The 20632-nt window shown below is 41.2% G+C and overlaps 1 protein-coding gene across 2 annotated transcripts; it reads left to right on the top strand.

The window, feature by feature from the left end:
* The first annotated feature begins 1304 nt into the window (after window positions 1-1304).
* Window positions 1305-20058, top strand: Mylip (myosin regulatory light chain interacting protein). Of its 2 annotated transcripts, XM_020182805.2 has the most exons (7): window positions 1305-1657; window positions 2825-3015; window positions 13511-13696; window positions 14908-15105; window positions 15561-15725; window positions 16726-17146; window positions 18522-20058. In XM_020182805.2, the coding sequence occupies exons 1-7, from the start codon at window positions 1571-1573 to the stop codon at window positions 18609-18611; spliced, it is 1338 nt and encodes a 445-aa protein (XP_020038394.1). In that variant the 5' UTR covers window positions 1305-1570; the 3' UTR covers window positions 18612-20058. The 2 variants fall into 2 exon arrangements, with proteins under 2 accessions (XP_020038394.1, XP_073938945.1); XM_074082844.1 differs by lacking the exon at window positions 15561-15725.
* The last annotated feature ends 574 nt before the right edge of the window (window positions 20059-20632 follow it).

The following is a 20632-nucleotide window of genomic DNA, read 5'->3' as shown; positions in this document are numbered from 1 at the left end:
AACTGATTAAAAAATAAAATAATGATTACTGAGATGGTTGGGAAAAAGCTAGGGACAAAAGTCTTCAGGCAGTAATGACAGAGGTGACACTGTAGCTCTTATATTCACAGTACTATTCAAAGGCACTTAAGAGCATCGTCATCTTTGCTGGGCTTCACAGCAATGTTGGATGAAGCCAGAGCAGATCTCCACTTTACTGTACACAAAACTGGGCTTCAGAGAGGTGAAGTAAGTTTTCCAGGGGCTTAAGAGTGAAACCTACATCTTTTGGCTTACCTTATAAAGAGACTAAAGAGGTAGGCAAAGTAATGCATTGGCAAAAAAGGGGACAATAGTAAATGAGGGAGGAGATAAAGACCTTTAATCATTAGTAGCTAGCAATGAGGCCCTCCGACCTGTTAGGTCCTGAGGAAGCCCCTTCTAAGATGGGGATACCATCTGGTTGTCTGAGAGAAAGGACAGGCAGGGGACCAGGTGCTCCGTGAATGCTTATTGAATGAACCAGATAGGAATTGGCACCCTGAGGGCGGGCCTAGTGCTCTGTAAGGTGTTTTGATTCCACAGAAACCTATACTTCGGGGCCCTTGAATGGGCTAGGGGCGTGGCTCAAGTGGTACAGGCAAGTGTGAGGCACTTAGTTCCTGAGTTCGAATCCCAGTACCAAAAAACAACAAAAAAAACAAAAACAAAAAAAAAAAGAAAGAAGAAGCTCTTGGAAATGACTAATACAAGAAGCACCAGACCAAGACTCGGCTTATTAGTCAACTGCAAAAACTTTTATCCTCGGATTTTGTTTTTCCTATGATGAAGTCTAAAATAAGGAACACGTGTGTCTTTCAACAACCCACCATGCAAATCCGGTGAAAAACAGTTGTCTTAGGTTTTGAGTTGCTCCTTTTCCCCCTTTGCGTTATTGAAGTGACCCAAGGCTGCTAAAGAACAGTGGCTGCTTGGCTGCGTTTAATGATCATAAACTCAAGCTCCAAACGAAAGGCGTCCGGGCCTGGAGCCGCGATCGCTCGCTCGCTCGCTCTCTCTCTCTCTCTCTCTCACTCTCTGGGAGCAGCGTCGCCCAGCGGGCAGAGGCAGCGGGTGTGTTCCGGGGCCGCCCTCCCTCCGCAGCTCTCGGCGCCCACAAGCTGCCACCTCCCGGGGCTGCTCCGCTAACTCATCTGGCGCTGGGAGGCGGGGCCGCGGCTGAACGAGCCCTCGTATTGGCTGACTGGGCGAGGCAAGTCGTGATTGGTGGGCGCTCCAGCCAAAGGGGGCGGAGCCAGTATATCAGTAGAGCGCCTGTCGCGGCGCAGACAGTTGAGCTGCTGGAGTGCGGCGCCGCCGTGCAGCACCCGGGAGCCGGCTGGCTGGCTGGCAGGCAGACGGGCGGACAGACGAGCGAAGGGGTGGCAGGGACAAGAGCGGCGGCCACGGGGCGCAGGGCAGGCGTCTGCAGGGCTGCACCTTCCCAAGGCCAGCCTTCGCCGAGCCCGGGACTGGGTTCGAGCGGCGGCGAGGCGGCAGCCCCGCGCACACCAAAGAGGAGGTGGCCGTGCAGGCAGCGGCGGCCCTAACCATGCTGTGCTATGTGACGAGGCCGGACGCGGTGCTGATGGAGGTGGAGGTGGAGGCGAAAGCCAATGGCGAGGACTGCCTCAACCAGGTGAGGGAGAGGGCCAGAAGGGGGCCCGGTGTGTCCCCGGAGGCCGAGGGGCCTCGCATTAATCCCAGGGACCGGGCGGCGCTGCAGCGGGGCCCGGGGAGCGCGCCCCAGGCGCGGGGCTGGAGCGCCCTCCTCCCCGCGGGCGTGAGGCGCGCATGTGGGGCGCAGAGGGCGTGCGCGGCTGGGGGCGCGGGCACAGCTGGCAGCTGGGAGCCTCCACCTCGTCCCCTTAACCTGGCACTTTCCCGAAAGAAGACTGCGCGGCACACCTGCCGCAGGTGTGTGTGTGTGTGTGTGTGTGTGTGTGTGTGTGTGTGTGCGGCACACCTGCCGCAGGTGTGTGTGTGTGTGTGTGTGTGTGTGTGTGTGTGCCGCAGGTGTGTGTGTGTGTGTGTGTGTGTGTGTGTGTTGCCGTCTGTGGGGTCCCTGCGAGGACTGGCAACGAACGCCACCCAACGTCCCGGGATGGGGTGGCTCAAGGCACAGCGGTTCCCTGGCAGACTAGTTGGGCCCTTGTCTCTCTCTGCTTCTTAAACGGGGCCATTCACCTGTTTCTCTGGGTTTGCAAGGGGGCCGAGGAGACTGTAGGTCTGGGCTGGCTGCTGCTTGGTTTCTTGTTTTCTTAAGGGCGAAATAAGGTTCCAAACAGCGCGTGCATGATTGGGGTGGCTACTGCAGGGCTGATCCCAAGTGAAACGCTTTGCTTTTAGGTCCTCCAGACCTGAGATGATTGGAAACCTGCTTGCAAAGCCTAGCTGACACTTGTGGCGTGTTTCCTCAATGTGTTTGTTTTTTGGAATTCAGATGGTTAAAATTGCCCAGATAACAAGCTGCCAAGTCAGCTGTGCAGATGGTGCTGGTGGAGGGAATTCCAGTGACTGGAATGAGAAGGAAAATCCCTTGGCGATCTCCCTCCTCAGCTCTTGGAGAAGGCTACTTAGGGGCCGGGGGAGGACTCCTGTTTTCTCTACTGCAGTTGGCCATGCCCTAGGTTGTTAAGGACAAGCCTCCCACTAAGAGCTGGGTTTAGCATCGCTGGAGCCTTGGAACTTCGTTTTCTCAGTTTACAATAGAAACCGAGCACTGTTGCAATCTCAGATGGAGCCTGGGCTGGGATGGGACTGCGTGTACCATTTGCTCATCCAGCTGCATTTGCTTTTGTTGTAGGTGTGTAGGCGATTGGGAATCATTGAAGTTGATTATTTTGGACTGCAGTTTACGGGTAACAAAGGTGAAAGTTTATGGCTGAATCTGAGAAACCGGATCTCCCAGCAGATGGATGGGCTGGCACCTTACCGGCTTAAACTGAGAGTCAAGTTCTTTGTGGAGCCTCATCTCATTTTACAGGAGCAGACAAGGTAAAGTGAGGCCTAAATAAACCAATGTCATACACCTTTGATTCCATTTAGAAGGGGTCATTGCCCCTTCCCAGAGATGTTCCCAGGTAAATTTGCCTTAATGCAAGTTCTCTCAAAACTTCAGTTCGTTTTTCATAAAACAAGTTTGTTTTTCATAAAACAACCTAGTTGGCCTGGATGCCTTTTCCAACTTTTCCTTACAAACTTAATGGGAGAGGAGGGCTGAATTCTTACGGAAAAACAAAGAACAAAAAAAACCTAGACTGACTTCCTGATCGTAGCATCTAATGCCCGATAGTAACCTTGCCTCAGCAGTGTTACTACAGGTCACTGTAGACTGTTCTAACCGAAAGCAGGAAACAGTTCCTCTTGGGTTACTTAAACTTGGTCAACTTCTTCAGCCTAGTGTCAGATTACATGTGCAGCCCAGAGCTCTGTCTGGCTTCATGCAGAATTTGAAAACTTTTTAAGTTTTGGGAAAACTTACTAAGAACTCTTTGAAGGCCACTGTAACTGAACTCCACCTCACAGATATATTACATATGATTGTTGAGTTTTAGACTGTTGAAATTTTCTCTGTTGTGGGGAGGAAAAAAAAAAAAAGAGCCAAGCCACCAGTAGTGGCAGATAGATGAACCATGTGGTCTCCTTTTTCAAACAAAAAGATGAGTTATTTTCTGGACTGTTTGTAATATTTTTCTCAAGGATGAACTAAGCTAGGAAAGTATTGTTTAATATTAATTGCTGAAATGCAAGAGACTTAAATCTCACAGTGGCATGCTGAAAAATGAAAAAAGAAAATGATTGCTTTTTAAAAAAGAAAACTTTGGATCCAAGCACTGATGTTTTTTATAATCCTTTGGCTTGGAAATGTGCCATGCATGTAAAAAATGTGATTCTGAAAGTTTTGAATAATGAACAGCGAGCAATATCCTTTAAGAGTTTTCAACAGGTAGAACAAAAATTACATGTTCAGCAAAAAGCTAATAGAAATATTTTTAAATACTGTTCACTGAATTTGCAATCTCCACTTTGCCTTGCCATGGAACTTTAAAGGCTAAGGGAAACATTTTAGTTTCTAAAGAAAACTGGCATATTGAATTCTTAGTGCTCCTAAAAATATCTTGGAAAATATTTAAGTAGTTGCATACTAAAGGGTGTTTTAGCTGTCTTTATTAATCAAAATAGGTTTTTTTTTTAACTTAAAGTTGATTTATAAAAAAGCTTCTACTTTGCACTTCACTGGAAAGAAAAAAATACATAACACAACATTGGATTTTTCACTGTGTAGTCATACTATGATTTTGAGGTAACTTCAGGGCCTCTAGATGCAACTCAATTTTACTAACACAAAATTATTTTTTAAATCTGCAAAAACTTGGAGGAACAAATACTTCATTTAAATGATGGAAGTGATAATAATATAATACATTCGTATTGTGAATTCATTCATACTTTCCAGTTGACTACTAGATGGTCTCTACTTATGCTTTCCTGTAATTGGGTCAACAACCATTATCAAAACTATTATAAAATCCATTTTATTCATGCAAAAAGAGGCATTTTATGAATTAGAACTTGAATCAAATTTCCTATCTTGATTTCTCCTTTATTAACTCAAATGACTTTGACTCTTGAGATTTATAGCTAGTATCCCTCAAAGAATGTATCTATCTAGTTCAAGTGGGTAATTTTAATTGATTTAAATTCCTTTTTGAAATCATGTTGAAAGCTTAGTTTGCTCTAAACTTTTGGCTTACTTTTTTTATGTGGGTGAATTTTACCTGTTGGGGGGTGGCTGAAATATAAAACTTTGAAGAAAATGTCACCTACGGTTGATATAGCATTCTGCTTTAATATCTTGATAAAGTAATTTGTAATTTGTATTTGTACCTTTTAATTACAACATCAGATGTTGTGTTAGGTCCAGTTTACAATTAGCATTGATTGTGTATGCATGAATACTGTATACAATTAATGTGTTAGCAAAATGAAGCTTATTGGTAAACTTTTTGTTGCTCTGTTATTTATTATGAAATATTTGTATAAATACTATGCACATGCAGGAGATCTGCTTGTGTAGTGAATAAATGCAGCTTTGACCATCCAGTCATAAGAGGAGATTTTTTACTAAGTCAAGTCATGAGGGTGCATTGAGTGTACTGAAAGTGTCCAGACAGTTTATTAAAGCCTAGTGAGCAGAGTTGTCCTCTGTGGGCCATTAAGTATCATGCTCACAGTCAAGCTAGGCTAATGGGGGATCGGTTAACATACTAGTGCACATCAGATTAAGCAGGCTGCCGAGAGAGTGACAAGCAGGAAACCAGGCAGAAGCCCTGTGTTCTCGGTTCAACTGTGCCACCAACTCCCAGTTATCCTGGCTTCCAAGCCTATGTCTATCTTTGCATCTCAGTAGACAGCCCAGGAAGAGATTGTCTCTAAATACCTCCCAGTCAGTGATAGCTTTTTTTTTTTCCTTTGTTTCTACTTTGTCTCTATATTATTTTCCTTAATGTTTTCCTAAGTATATTTGTATGAAGACAGAGAAAACATCAAGTGTTGGTTTAGATTGGTAGTCTCTGATTTGGCCTGATTTCTAGATTTGGTTCTCCTAGCCACATTGCTAGGTTTGCTCTTGTATGAGGCCTCCAAAGTAAAAGAGTCTTATTCAACTAGCTGGCACAGTTCAGACATGAAGACAGCAGGTATTTTCAGCAGATGTTTGTCATGCTGTGGATTGAAAAGAAAAGTGAAACAAATTGATGTGTTCTAGAAGTAGATCTGAAATTATAATTCTCTTGGAAATTCTTGCCTTTCACAGATTTTCAGTTATTCATAGTCATTCAGACTAAATTTCAACATTTTCAGAAGCAGACATTAGAGAAGTATGTGCTTCATCTTCACAGTGGTAATTATACCATTCACTGCCAATGAGGTCTTTGTACTTCCCCTGACTTGGCCACATTTTCACAGAGCTCTGTGGTCTTTGCTAGGGAGAATCCTGTTAAGGTTCACCAGCATCAGGAATTCTTTTTCCCAGAAAACATCCCCAATACAACGAGTCCATGAATCCAGAACCAATTGTTCAGAGAATGGTATAGTCCTGGAGATTAAATTTCATCAAGAGTTCAAAGATGGCAACAGTAATGAGCCTGAGTTATCCCTCTTCCTTCCTAACCTCAACTCAGTCCTCAGACCTCCAAAAAGCCTCCTGTAACCCTGGTGACTGAGCTCTCCCAAGATGGCACACATCTTACCTTTAACATTACAGAGGTCCTAACACTACATTTATTTATGTGATAGCTGTTTATTGTCATCACTCTTGTAATCTTACATCCATTAAAACTGATCAGCATTGTGTCCCCAGAATCTAGCAAGTGTCTATTGCATAAATATTTATTAGATAGTAAATTAAGAACCTAGAAATAAAAATGGGTTAATTGATACTAATAGAAGTTTTCTTAAAGATATTGAAATGGTTTTTATCAGTTTGCTTCTGTGTAAATTGAAAAGTTTTGAATATCTTAAGAAAAAAAAAACTTCAGCATTAAAGAATGTCTTATAGTGATTATTTTCTGTTTAGAACTTGATCAATCTTTAGCATTCTTTTCTTTTTCTCTCATCATCTCATCTACCACCTCCCACACCATGTATTTATTGCTGCTGTTGGTTCTTCCTAAAAACGAACTACCACTCTTCTGGACCATTTATGATGTTCAGATAGTTTAAACTACAGTGTCACTTTATCTTATTTCAACCACTTTATAGTTCTAAGTACTTATTAACTCAGTTTTTCCATGTCTTCCAACAAAAAAATCACATAAATGTGTGGAAATCTAGGAAAGATTTCATCGTTAAAATCCACAGAGCAAAAGTCATAGGCAAACTCTAGGCAAGGGTGATGTGGTAATTTCAAACTAATTCAGAGCTGAATCAAATTGGTCCTAGTGAGGGCCTATAAATTAAGTCCAAAGTCTTTCTTAACTTAGTTGCTTACATGACTTCTCTTTGTGTGATTGAGGGTGGATAAGCTCTTATAAAATCCTATTGTAGTATGTTTGTGTTCTTTGTATGAACTATATATCTAAAAGTAAGGTGATGCTTTTCTTTCTCTCTCTCTCTTTTTTTTTGGGCATGCCCAAATAAAAATAAATTTGTGAAAAAGGCAAAAGCAGATGTGAGCTGGGCAGTGGTGGCCTGTGCCTGTAATCCTATCTGCGATCAGGAGGATCAGGGTTCCAGACCAGCCCCAGTTTAAAAAAAAAAAAAAGCTTATGAGACCCCATCTCTACCACATAGGCTGGTCTGGACATGATGTTATGATCCTGTCATCCCAGCTATGGTGGGAAGCATAAAATCCTAAGTTCAAATCCCAGAACTACCACCAAAAAGAAAAAAAAAAAAAGCAGATGTGTATTATTTCCAAAGCAAGTATTAATTGAATTCAGTTTATTTCTTTTTGCCAAGACCATAAGATGTTTGTGTTTTTATATGGAATTCCCATCTGGGTATCATCAGCCTTTAAGTTTCTGACACATACCTGGATGAATAACAGTTTTTAAAATGGCATTTTAAATAAAATCTAATTGGAAGGCACTCAAGACCACATTGGCAACTGTGTGGAGCAGGTACCAGAATACCAGGTGTATTTTCTCTCTCCTACCTGCCCATTGCCAGGTCCCAATGGTCTTCTATCCAAGTGACCAGACCTAGCAAGTAACTCGTGATTTGAAGGCAGATAAACACATGATTAGGTCTCATAATTCCTGAATCGGCCTGCATTATGGAATAAATGCACCTAATAGCACTCTTGAGTAATCTGGACCATTGAGAAAGAGATACCACTGTGTGGATTACCATTGCCCAGACTGGAGGTTTGCCTAGATAGGTACCTGTTGTTGTAAATATGCACACCTTTTTTAGAAAAGCAGACTTTGTGCGTTCAAGTGATAATACTCTTCTGGTGTGAACTGTAATCACTCTTGAAGTTGGGCACTTTCCGCTGTGGCCACCCTTCATATCTTTTAAAAGCTTTAGGGCTTGAGGAGGAACATGTTTAGCAGTGGCTCTCATTTTGTATTTTGGGCTTTGAGAAAGAACTTGAACCTGAGTAGAGATCTGACGTGGTAGTTGTTTGGCCCTGACTGGTTTCTCAATTGCAAACCCTCTGTCTAGTAGACTTGGTGGAAGTTTACTAGGCCTACTTTATAATGTATTTATCTGTGTATTGGCCTCTCTACCCATCCACCTATCTTTTTGATGCATTTCAAAATGTCTTGTATAAGTATACTTTCTCCTAAACACTTCAGTGTGTATCTCATTAGCTAGAACTCAGTGTTTACAGTTTTTTTCTTTTGATGTAAAACTTACATATAGTGAAATTCATTAATCCTAATTAAACCACTTAATGAGTCTTAACAAGTGAGTGTGCTTCTTTAAACAAAACCTCTATCAAGATGTAGAACAGTACCATCACTCCAGAAGGTTCCTTTGTGGCTTCTGCAGTCAGTCCCCATCTAGTCTATCCAACCTCTACCTTGTCCACTGCAGGACCACCATTGCCTGTTTTCCGCCATAGACTCCTTGTGCTTGTTCATCTTTATGCAGATGGAATCATGTAGTGGGTACTGTTTTGTGTCTGCCTTCTTTTAAATTTTTTCAGATCTACCCATACTATTGTAGATATCAGTGCTCTGCCCATTTTGGGGGGGAAAGAGGTTGAACCCAGGGCTTTGCACATGCTAGGTAAGCTCTTTACCTGTGAGCTACATCTCCAGCCCAGTTTGTTCCTTTTTATTGCTGGATAGTATTCCATTGTGTGAATGTACTACAGTTTGGTGATCCATAGACCTATTGATGAGCACCTGTTTTCCGTGAATAAATCTGCTCTGAGTGTTCTAGTACAAGTTTTTTTTGTAGACACATGTGCTTTCATTTTTCTTGGGTAACTACCCAAGAATAGAATAGCTGGGTCTTAGAGTAGGCAATTGTTTAATTTCATAGGTAACTGCCAGACCTTTTCCTAAGGCAATTGTGCTGTTCTATACTGCCACAAAGAATGTAGGAGAGTTCATTTCCTCCACATCTCTGCCAGCTTTCTGGTGGTATGTAGTGGTACAGTGTTGTGGTTTTAATTTACATTTCTCTGTGATTAATAATGTTAGTACTTTTTCATGTGCTTTTTGGCCTTCCATATATATTCTTTTGTGGGATATCTATTCAAGTTATTTACTCATCTTGCCTGTTTTTTGAGCTATACAAATTCATTTTGTATCCTAGTTACCAGTCTTTGTGAGATCTAAGTTTTATAAATGTACGTCCTCCTGTGCTTCCTTACTTTCCTGATGCCTTTTGGTGTGTAGGAGTTTTTATTTTGGTGAAGTCTAATTTATCCACTTTTTTCTTTGTGGTTTTTGCTATGTCCTGAGGAACCTTTGCTAATTCCCTCATCATGAAGATGGTCTTACATTTAGTTTTTAGTTTTAGCTCTAACATGTAGGCTTATGATCCATCTTGAACTGATTTTCTGTCTTTCTAGAATGTTAAGATCTAAAACAAAAAAACTCTCATAGCAATTCTGTTTTGATTTGATAGTTTTCAAATAAAACTTGGCAGTCAGAGTTTAGATTAAAATAAACCAACGTGGTTAAGTGACTCCTTGGGCAGGGGCAAGTGAGGCGTGATTACAGTGGGGTTTGACTGAGGTAAGGGACAGGCTGGACATTACTTGCCACGGCCAGGTGTAGGCATGCCTTTCCCAGAGAAATACCCTTCAATTCTTGGTAATGGAGGGTTTTTGAAAATAGCTTCTTAGGCATTTTAAAGATGTTTAGGTTACTTAGGTTTTGAGCAATAATGGTGAATCTGGATGTGATTTTAAAGTTGCCATGAAAAGCTCTTCAAAATGGTAGAACTCTTAATATAAAGAGGGAGGTAATGAACGGCAAGGAATGTCCCAGAAGAGCAGATCAACAACTCCTGACAGGTTTGTAGAAAGCCCTGGGTGGGCTCCAGATGATTGTTCAGAGGACAGTTCTCTGATTACAAGGGGTAAAGGTAAATGATTAACATCATTCCTTAGTACTATAAAAAGGCATTCATTTTAAAAAGAGGAAATTTGAAGTACTTCAAAACAAAAATATATTAAAAATATGTGATTCTTTTTTAAATTAAAAATCACCCTCCGTATATTCAGCTCATGTTTTTAATCTTCCATAATGCTAAATAAGGAATTCATTTATACCCATGATGCCAAGACATGAGTTAGCCAGAATGTTTCCCATTGTACTGCAAAATGGGGTCCATATTTTGAAGGTACCCATTTCCTTTGTAACCAGATAAAATTAAATAAGGAATTTTAAAGTGTAACCCAAAGAAGAGCTAGAAAATGCAGCTTGAGCTATTGTTCATAGGATATATTCAGACATTTGCTTAAAACAAAGAAAATGGCGTTTTCAAAGCCTTTCTGTTTGTGTCCATATTGAGCTAGATATGCCATCCATTTTTGATCTAGTACAAAATAAAGATTCACTGCAAGCACCACTTCTTTGACGACATCTGCTTGTTTTGATATTATTGGTAACCTTTCACCCATTTCATGAAAAAAAAAAGGAGAAGGAGAAGAAGGAGGGGGCAGGAGCCAGCCAGACAGTGACAGGCCAGTAAGTTAGAGGGGGAAATTATAGAAGCCTATTTCAAATGCGCTCATAAATATGTAGACCTCATTGGACTCCTTGTTGAAATGTGGCTCTGAGCTCTGCTGTCCCCCTCTTGGAAAGTGCACAATCAGGGTCTACTAATAGGTCCTCATAGCTGGTGACCTTGGCTGCCACTGCTCCCTTGTGCTGCTGGCTCTCCTGGAGAGCAAACACTTGTCACCCAAGTGACTGGAGGTGTTTTGATAGGATATGTTCCTTGAAATGTTGACTTAAAATGAAAAGGTGACTTTATAGCCTTGAAACTGCAAAAGACAAGAAGGGCCTGTCAGAAAGTTCATGTAAACAGTAAGGAGGAAGATTTTCACACTTACCAGGTAATGTTTGTAGTCTAGCCTACACTGTATGTAGAAAAGACCAGTTGCCCCCTGTTACTCTCAGACTACTGTTAACGTTTGGTTACTGCTTCTTTGATTTTGGCAGTTGTTTCTCCAGAATAAGGACAGAGAGTTTGGAAGAAGGAAATGAATCAGTTTTGAAACTTTTTTTTGGCAGGCTATACTTACTATTTAATAAAGCAGGAAGCAGTTTCTAACTTTATACTAGGAAAATAAGTCAAAAGAGACCTTTACATTAGCAGCAATTAAAGTGGCACATAATTTCTTGAATGTAAGCATAGACTCAGAGTTCAGTTTCCAGAAAACATAACCCTGATTAAATAGCCAGAGGCAGGGTAACAAAATGTTTACTGAATGACCAAAGCCCTCTGGTGGCTAAAGCCATGGGCTTTTAAACAATGTTATATCTGTGTTTAGCTGGTTTAGAACTAGTTATTTTTTGTGGTGATTTCTTTGCCCTAGCAGGGCCCCCTTCTTAGGTTAGTACTATATCAGAAGTACATACTGCTAACCAGCAGATGCTGTGTTTATAAAAACCATGTCTATCCTCTTTCAGTGCTATTATGCATTCTTACTGTGACTTCTTATGGGGACTTTGAATAAGGAAAAAACTGCAGTATTGGGGAGATGAATCATTTCATTATGAGTTTAAATATTTTTCATTACCAAAGGCACAAAAGATTAAATTTGAATCTTCTTGGTTAATGAAGATGAATGGCTCTTGACAATCTGATATTTTAAGACTCTTGAGGTAGCCCCTCCTTGTATCTGTAACTTCGCTTTCTAATGCATCTTTCTCTTACCTGTCTTATGTTATTCTCTACCTGGAATGTCAGACCCAGGTATAGTATATGAGCAACTTATATACTGAGGACTTGAATAAGTACACCATACTTGGTCAAAGTGGGGAACTGAGCTGAGGTGTAGTGTTCAGAGCATTACCAATGGCCATACATATTTATGTATGTATGCATGTATTTATTTTTTTTAACTTTTTTCAATACTAGGGATTGAACTCAAGGTCATGCACTTCTCCTGAGGCAAGCACTCTACCATTTGAGCCACACATCCAGCCTGCATAACTCATCTATTAATGAAAAATAATATTGCCATTTAAGTCCAAGTAATAGGCTACCAGAAGTCATCAAAGGAAGGTTAAAAACTCCACATTTTCCAGAGACAAATTTTATAACCTAGGACAATCCTTCTGTGGAGGTTTAGATGCCCCCTCAGAACTTCAGGTAATATATTGCTTCTCAGCCTTTTGGCTAAGATGAAGTGTAGATTGGAGGCAATATGAACAATATATGAATTTTTCCCAGGAGTTTCTAAGTGTGACATACTTTTTAGTAGATATAGAATATGGTATTATATGCAATTAGGGCAGGCTTAAACAGGATGAAACTAAAGTTTGAATATAAAATAAATCAACTCATATACAACTAACTGATAGAATGAGCAGTTGTACAAAATAAATGCTATACTTCAGGAGTAGATAGTTTATTTGCAATGCAGGCTCAAGGGTATCCGAGTTAGAGACAAGAGGGGGATGGTCATCAAAACATGGTGAGCAGCAAGACCAGATTTCCCAAGGAGAGGAATCCTCCCTTTCCTGGAGCATATGGCTGGATGGCATGTAGGAGATATGACTGGAAAGCTGGAGCCAGATGGTGGAAAAGCCAGGGTCTCATGCTACCATTGTGCTTCCTCAGCAGGCAGTGGGAATTCCTTAAAGGACTTTGAGCAGAGAATGAGTGCTTGCACTAAAGCAAGCAACTTGGAAGGTGGGCTGACAGAGTCTGGAGGAAAGAGGCGCCCTGAGGATGTGTAAACTCTTTGACAGCAGGCCTGAGGAGGCACCAGTCTGAGGAAGGGAACAAATAAGGAAGTAGTTGGAAATAGGACAGAGAGTCAAAGCGTCTGTGGTTTCCATTGGGAAAGAAAGCAGGTTTGGGGAAGAAGTCAATGAGGTTGGTTTTGAATAAGCTGAAATTGAAGTGCTAAAAAACATTGGAGTGGTGGGGTCTATAGCCAAGTAGACATTTGAATATGATTCTTAGAAATTTGGGTGTCATTTGAATAAAGATGAGGTTTAAACATTTCAACATTATAATGAGGGAACTTATAATTACTTTACATTTTGTAACCTGATTGCTACTCAACTTGTCTTTATTGGATGTATTTTGTATGGGTTGCAGTTTCTATTACAGAGAAACTTAGTCTTAGACTTACTTTGTATTATTGCTCATGATTGAAAAAGGGTTCTATAATGGCAACCTTACTGATTGTGACTTTTAAGTGGTCTGTTTTCTTTACTGGAATACAGGGCCCTCTTGCATATGCTAAGCAAGTGCTCCACCAGTGAGCCCCACCCCAGCCCAGTAGGTTCACTTTGATACCCAATTACCCTAAGCCTAACCTCATTCTCACCTTGCTTTGCAGGCATATCTTTTTCTTGCACATCAGGGAGTCCCTTTTGGCAGGCCACCTCCAGTGCTCCCCAGAGCAGGCAGTGGAGCTCAGTGCCCTTCTGGCCCAGACCAAGTTTGGGGACTACAATCAGAACACTGCCAAGTACAACTATGAGGAGCTGTGTGCAAAGGAACTCTCCAGCACCACCTTGAACAGGTGAGGCTGCTGAAGGTTCGTGTGTATGTCCACAACTTGATAAGACTCTCCAGAGGAAGGTGAGCTTCTGTGCATACAGATAATTCAGGAGGCCATTGACCAAGTTAGCCAGCTATTTTCAAGGGATTCAGTTGCCTTGTATTTGAGAAACCTATAAACACAAAACATAGTCCACACAAATAATTGCCTTTATATGAAATGCTATATATAATGTGAATTTCTTAAATCTCTTACCTTTAAAACTACAAATCTCCTACAATGAAAGTTTATCATTTGTTTGTATTTTCTTCATCCCCACAAGAATTAGATCAAGAGGCCTAACATAGGTGTCTTAGTTATCTATTCTAGTATAACAAGTTACCTCAATATTTAGCAATATGTGGGCTGGGAATCTGCCATGACGCTTCACTGAGTCTGCTAGCTCGAGACCTCTCAGGAGGCTGCAGTCAAGCTGCTGGAGTTCAGTCTCATCTGGAAGCATAGTTGAGGGAGGGCTCCACTTCCAGGGTGACTTCTGTGGTTGGCTGGCCCCCTTCCCTTGCCAGCTTCAGTGCTGTTTCATGTGGCAGCTTACTTCCCCTAGCATGAGTGATCCAACTCAGAGCAAGAGATAACAGCCAAGAAGGAAATCAAACCCTTTGGTAACTTAATCTCAAAAGCAAGTCACATTCCATGAGTTGGCCATATTCAATTCATCAGAAGCAAGTCGCTAATCCAGCCCACACTTGAGGGAAGAATGTGCACAAGGAGTGGCTTTTAGTACGTAGGATCATCAAGGACCCCCAAGAGGCTCTCCACCACAGTAGAAAAAGTCATTCCTGCATTTTCCTTGCTTGTAAATGATCTAATCAATCCTTTATAATGCTAGACTATAATGAAGCTTATAAAGTATATGCAAATAAATGCATGAGGAATTCCAACATAAATTTCCTGAATGTATTTTTAGAAATTTCTCATAATTCTTTCATCACCAAGCATCCAGCATTCCCAGAAGTGTTCTCTACTGAATATTTGATAGGCAAGATCTTGAACAGTATCTAAGAAGTATTTTAAAGTAAGTTGCTAAATAAATGAAGCAACATAGTATAGCTTTATGTTGTTATGATCCATAAGTGACCATATCACAGTAATCTACTAGTGATGAGTACATAGATTAATTTTTAAGGATGGTATCTCTCTGTATAACTTTCCACCTTTTTGTTGTCCCACAGCATCATTGCAAAGCATAAGGAGTTGGAGGGGACCAGCCAGGCTTCAGCTGAGTACCAAGTTCTGCAGCTCGTGTCAGCAATGGAAAACTATGGCATAGAATGGCATGCTGTGAGGGACAGTGAAGGGCAGAGACTCCTCATTGGGGTTGGACCTGAAGGAATCTCAATTTGTAAAGATGACTTTACCCCACTCAATAGGTAACTCAAGCTTCAGATATTCTTAAACCTAAGCGTATGTATACATCTGTAGCTGTCATCATGAAAATAGACGATGAACAGGAATTTACTAGGAATAAAGTGTTTCATTGTGGTATTCACATTAATCTTATTCCGGCCTTAATAACCATTTAGTTATTTTTTAAATGCTAACTTAAAGTGTAGTAATATGACAGAATTAGTATTTTTCAAGTAAGTGTTCACTGCATAACAATCTCATTTTTCCCTTCTGTACACTCACATGCACACACAGAATGTGCTCCAACACTTTTCTCTACAGAGGCCCAACCGTTCTTTGGTGTGCGTGTGTAACTTGGAAGATAAGAGTGTCTGGTTTTACTGCCAGGTCCTGGACAAATGGGGAGCCTGCAAAGGCATGTGCATGTTTGATAAATTGCTCCTCTGTGCTTGCTCACTTTTCTCTTCCCGTCTTTCAGGATAGCTTATCCTGTGGTGCAGATGGCCACCCAGTCAGGAAAGAATGTGTACTTGACCATCACCAAGGAGTCTGGGAACAGCATTGTGCTCCTGTTTAAAATGATTAGCACCAGAGCAGCCAGTGGGCTCTATCGAGCAATCACCGAAACGCACGCTTTCTACAGGCATGTACCTCTATGTACCTGATAGATAAGCTCAGTGCCACAACTCTAAGATTGTTAGGTGACAAGCAGACTTCTATAGCTTGTTCTATCATTGTGTCAGTGAATCTTGTAAGAATTTAAGAAATTGGCTGCTTTGGATCATTTGTTTCTGTGGTAGCAGCGGAGTCCTTACCATCCTGTTTCCCCACAGAAAGTGCCCATGCATGAGCCACACCTACATTCTGCTTATCTCTCTCCTTATTTCCCTATACCACCCCTCTGCCAGGATAGCCCCCATGGTTGACCTGTGCTGCTACAGGTTTGCCCTTTCCCAGCAGAAGGATGACACAAGTCATCTTTCCCTTCTGGATGAGATCCCATCCTGTGTCCTTAAGGATTTCTTAAAATATCCATCTCATTCCAGAGGGTATCTTCAAACTGAGCTATGATTAGACTCAAATATTTAGAAAATTAAAGCTAAGAAATATAATTGGTAGGCTATCTTAAAAATTCATTGTGGAGCAGAATGGAAAATTTGCAGACATTTTTAACATAAAAGTCAGGACTTCAAAGAACAATGTCGTTTTTCTTCCACAATTGCTTTGTACTGCTGCTCATAGCCTAGAGGAGGAGCTAGATGTTCTCTGTCTCCTTATTTGCAACTGCTTCCTCACATGTATTTTGGAGACTCTTGTGAAACACAGAGATGGAGTAATTGATCTATCTAGCACATATAAAATGGGAAGAACTTACTCTCAGGCCTGCACACAAGATATTAAATGTCTAGATATTAAAAGCTGGATGTGGTAGCAAATACTAGTAATCCCAGTACTCAGGAGGCTGAAGTAGGAGGATCGCAAGTTCCAGGCCAGCCTGGGCTACATAGTGAGACCCTGTCTCAAAAAAAAAAAAAAAAAAACCCACTGAGAATAGTCTTATTAATAGCTATGTCTAAAGGTCTGAATTTCACAGTTCCCTGGGCTCTTCTATATTATATCAGATGTTTAATCTTTCCTTGCAGGTGTGACACAGTGACCAGTGCTGTCATGATGCAGTATAGTCGTGACTTAAAGGGTCACTTGGCATCTCTGTTTCTGAATGAAAACATTAACCTTGGCAAGAAGTATGTCTTTGATATTAAAAGAACATCAAAGGAGGTGTATGACCATGCTAGGAGAGCGCTCTACAATGCTGGTGTTGTGGACCTCGTTTCAAGAAGTGACCAGAGCCCTCCCAACTCTCCTCTGAAGTCCTCAGAAAGCAGCATGAACTGCAGCAGCTGTGAGGGCCTCAGCTGCCAGCAGACCAGGGCACTGCAGGAGAAGCTACGTAAGCTGAAGGAAGCCATGCTGTGTATGGTGTGCTGCGAGGAGGAGATCAACTCCACCTTCTGCCCTTGTGGCCACACTGTGTGCTGTGAGAGCTGCGCTGCCCAGCTGCAGGTGAGGAGTGTCACCGGCTTAAACCAGGCAGGATTACTGGCCTGTAGTCAGGTAGTTAATGAATGCCTGCTAGGTGTCAGGTATTGGCTGGCTAAGACACAAAGAATGCCCATCTCTACCTGGAAAGGTCTCTGTGTCTGGTAACTTAAAGGGTATTGCTTTTTGGAAACATTTCAGATTTAGCATACTGTTTTCACCAGCAGTTACTCCAAATCATAGAATTTTTGTTCAGGTTCTGGAAATAAGGTTTGGATTTATAAAGTAACACATCTAGTGGATAAACCAAGGGCTGGCATCCAGGCCTGCCTCTTCCATTTCAAGTTGACTCTTGTTTTCTGGCACATAAGAGAAAGGTCTTTATTACTTGCCTAAGATACTTGGGAAAGACTACTTAGATTTTGGAGTTATGGTAAACTCTGTTTCCTATGGGTGAGGTCTTTACTCTGTTTATTTGTGTTTAATCTCCTTTTATTATAGATATCTCCAGGGGCTTCTTGGACTGGCTCTTATTTTCCATCAAGTCAAACTAATTTTAATATTAGTACAAAAAACAAAAGTAACTCATACACAGCATTTCTTTCCTTTCTTATACCTTACACTTCCTCTTACAGTAATTTTTTAATTGACTTCATTTCTCAGAAGTATCTGCTAAATGTCACTATGGGTTTATGTAGAAGTAACTGTGTAAGTGTCACCCAGTCCTTCAAAAGCTGCTGATTTCAGAGCTGCTTTGCAGGCTGGATAATGAGTGCACAGGACACCATGAGTAGGCTCATCATATCATGCTGCTATGATGAGTTGTTTTCCCCCAGAAGCTATTGTGGACTTGCCCATAAATTCTGACCCTTGTGCCTAAGTCTTCCCTTATGGCTGACAAAGGGCATATGTTTGCTGAGAGGCCACCAGGAATGTCAGGATGTTGTCTGGGAGTAGAGGCAGAGCTGAACACCTTGGCCACATGGCCTCTGTCCAGTAACTAACATTAGCCTGAGTCAGTCAGCTGAGCCAAGGCCACAGTCTCTGGAAGGGTCTCCAGCATGACAGCCTCAGGTGTCATGATCTACTGTTGTAGGGGCCACGGCCTGCAGAGAACAAGTGTTTGGTAATGTTCCACTCATTGTTTTTTGTTTAGACTTTAATGGGAAACCTAATTTCCTTCAGTGTATGTCTTTTCATAATATTTGTCTTGAAGCCTTTGAAAAGTATAAACATTCAAACCTGTTACAGAGCAAAGATCTCTACCAACTGAAAGCTTAGAAACCATTGTGGCCACAACTTATCTGGAAAAATGAGTGCCATAGGTACCATTGGTGAAAACCAAGACCCAGGGCCTGCCAAAGTGTTCTAACTAGAGCTGTTGACTTCTCTTTTTCAGTTGTGTCCAGTCTGCCGATCTCGTGTTGAACACGTCCAGCACGTCTATCTGCCAACCCACACCAGTCTTCTCAATCTAACTGTAATCTAATCTGTCCTGCATTTATTGGACATGCCATGTTTCCACGAACTGCACTATTGTAAACTATAAGAATAATAATTTTGTGGAGAATATCTCACTCCCAACATCCATCTGCCATGCAACATTAAAAAAAAAAAACAAAGAAGAACAAGAACACAGCTAATCCTCACTGCAAAAACACATCCATGCATAGAACCAACAACCCCTGGGGACCAGGAAAAGCTCTGGGATATGGACACATTCCTTGGACTTTGGTTTTTTTTTAATGATCAAGTAAAGGAATAGGTAAAATCTTTGTCAGTTAAGTGGCAACGCAGCCAGAAAGTGGGTACTTTTAGGAAATGATGTCGTTTTAGTTCCCTTAATATATCTGAAGTACATTTTCTACCTGCAGCAGATCCTGTAGGAATTTACTTGGTTCTTTTGGGATGGTCATGGAGTGCAAACATCTTTAATAGGAAAATTTTTCTTAAATATTCATTGTTAAACTCTCATTTCTGTTTCTCTGACTTGTTCAAGAATAATTGGAAAGCATGCAGATTTAAAAATCAATTCTGTGACTTTTAAAAGGTTAACAGCACTGTTAGATTTAAACCAGCTGGCGAGGAGAAAGCAGGTAACTCAGCGGGGGTGGGTTTTCCCTTCCTCTTCCCCTGGTCCTGGGCTCCATACCTTTGGATTATAAAATGCTACCAGTTTGGTTAAAAGATTTCTGTGGAGTAGTCAAGCACTCCTTGGTCTTTTGAGCTGGTGGGTGTTTTAGATTATAAGGGGAGAGCATTTTCATGGGAAGGGAAAGCCCAGCTTGTTGAGATATGGAGCCGCCTGGTGCACACAGGACAATCCACTTCTCCCACACACTGACTCCAGCTTCACTCTTGGGTGTTACTTTGCTTGAATGATCAAATCTTTTACAGCCTTATCACAGGTTTCTAGATATTATCTCCTTTTTGTGTGTTTTTTGTTTTGTTTTTTAAGTAAATGCTTAAATATTTTTTTGGTTGCCCCCTCTGTGTCTGTCAGAGGGGCTTTGGTTCTGTTTGTCTCTATATTCTTAAACATGTTTTCCACTCCCACTTGGGCATTTTGGAAACTGGTCAGCTAGTGGGTTTTCTAGGATGTCGGGAAACCTAGATGACCTTCTCGGGTGCAATACTAGCTAAGCTAAAGCTAGGAACCTACACTGTCACTTTACTGAGATTTCTGATGTACTTTTCATATTGCCTTAATGCAGCAGTATGTGTTTATGCATTTGTTTCTTTGCACAGACGTTTTGTCAAATATTAAAAAACTCTACTTTTTTATGGCACATATTAGCATATAAGCCTTTATTCCAAGAGGTATTTATTTTTTCACTTGTAAAAAAATAATGTTTCCACATAAAAAAAAAAAACTCTGCTATATCCTAGAGGACTTCTGTCTTTTATATTCAGGATAATAAAGACTTTAAAGCAAACATGGGTGTTTGTATTGTCAGTTATTGTCGCTTAAGCCAGTTTTATTCAATTAAATGAGCAGTAACATCAAGGTTGATATCTAATTTGGTTCTCCATGAAAAATTTTAACATGTTTAGGGTATTTGCTATAATCATGCACTTCATCCAGTTATTCTCTCATGTATGTTTTTGGGCTGTAGGATTGGAACATAGGTGAAAATAGTGTGATGTATACAAGCAGATGAAAAGTAAAAATTGAGAGAATGATTACAAAGTAAAGTTGCAAGGGAATGGTGAAATTGAAACATAACAATTTAAAAGCCTAACTGCTGCCATGGGGGCGGTGCCTGGTCAGGACAGGTGAGTGTGAGTCTCAGTCCTAGCAGGAGCTATCTCAGGCTACAGTGTCCAGGACTGCCTTCCTGTAGGACTGCTAGTCTACTATACCAGGCCCTAACTTCCCTACAGGTATCAGTGTGCTCATCTGTTTCAGGAGATGCTTTGTGGAAGAGAAAATTTCTACATAACTGATAACTTGCTTTTTTGTTGGTTTTTTGGTGGTACTCAGCACCTTGTACTTTGCAGGCAGGCACT

This window comes from Castor canadensis, chromosome 8, assembly GCF_047511655.1.
Source record: "Castor canadensis chromosome 8, mCasCan1.hap1v2, whole genome shotgun sequence".
NCBI classification, from domain to species: Eukaryota; Metazoa; Chordata; class Mammalia; order Rodentia; family Castoridae; genus Castor; species Castor canadensis.
This window is presented reverse-complemented; position numbering and strand designations above follow the sequence as displayed.

Coding starts and splice junctions, on each gene's coding strand:
- Mylip (XM_020182805.2), top strand. CDS start 1,571: ATGCTGTGCTATGTGACGAGGCCGGACGCGGTGCTGATGGAGGTGGAG. Junction 1,658..2,824: donor GCGAGGACTGCCTCAACCAG/GTGAGGGAGAGG, acceptor CTTTTGTTGTAG/GTGTGTAGGCGATTGGGAAT. Junction 13,697..14,907: donor TCCAGCACCACCTTGAACAG/GTGAGGCTGCTG, acceptor GTTGTCCCACAG/CATCATTGCAAAGCATAAGG.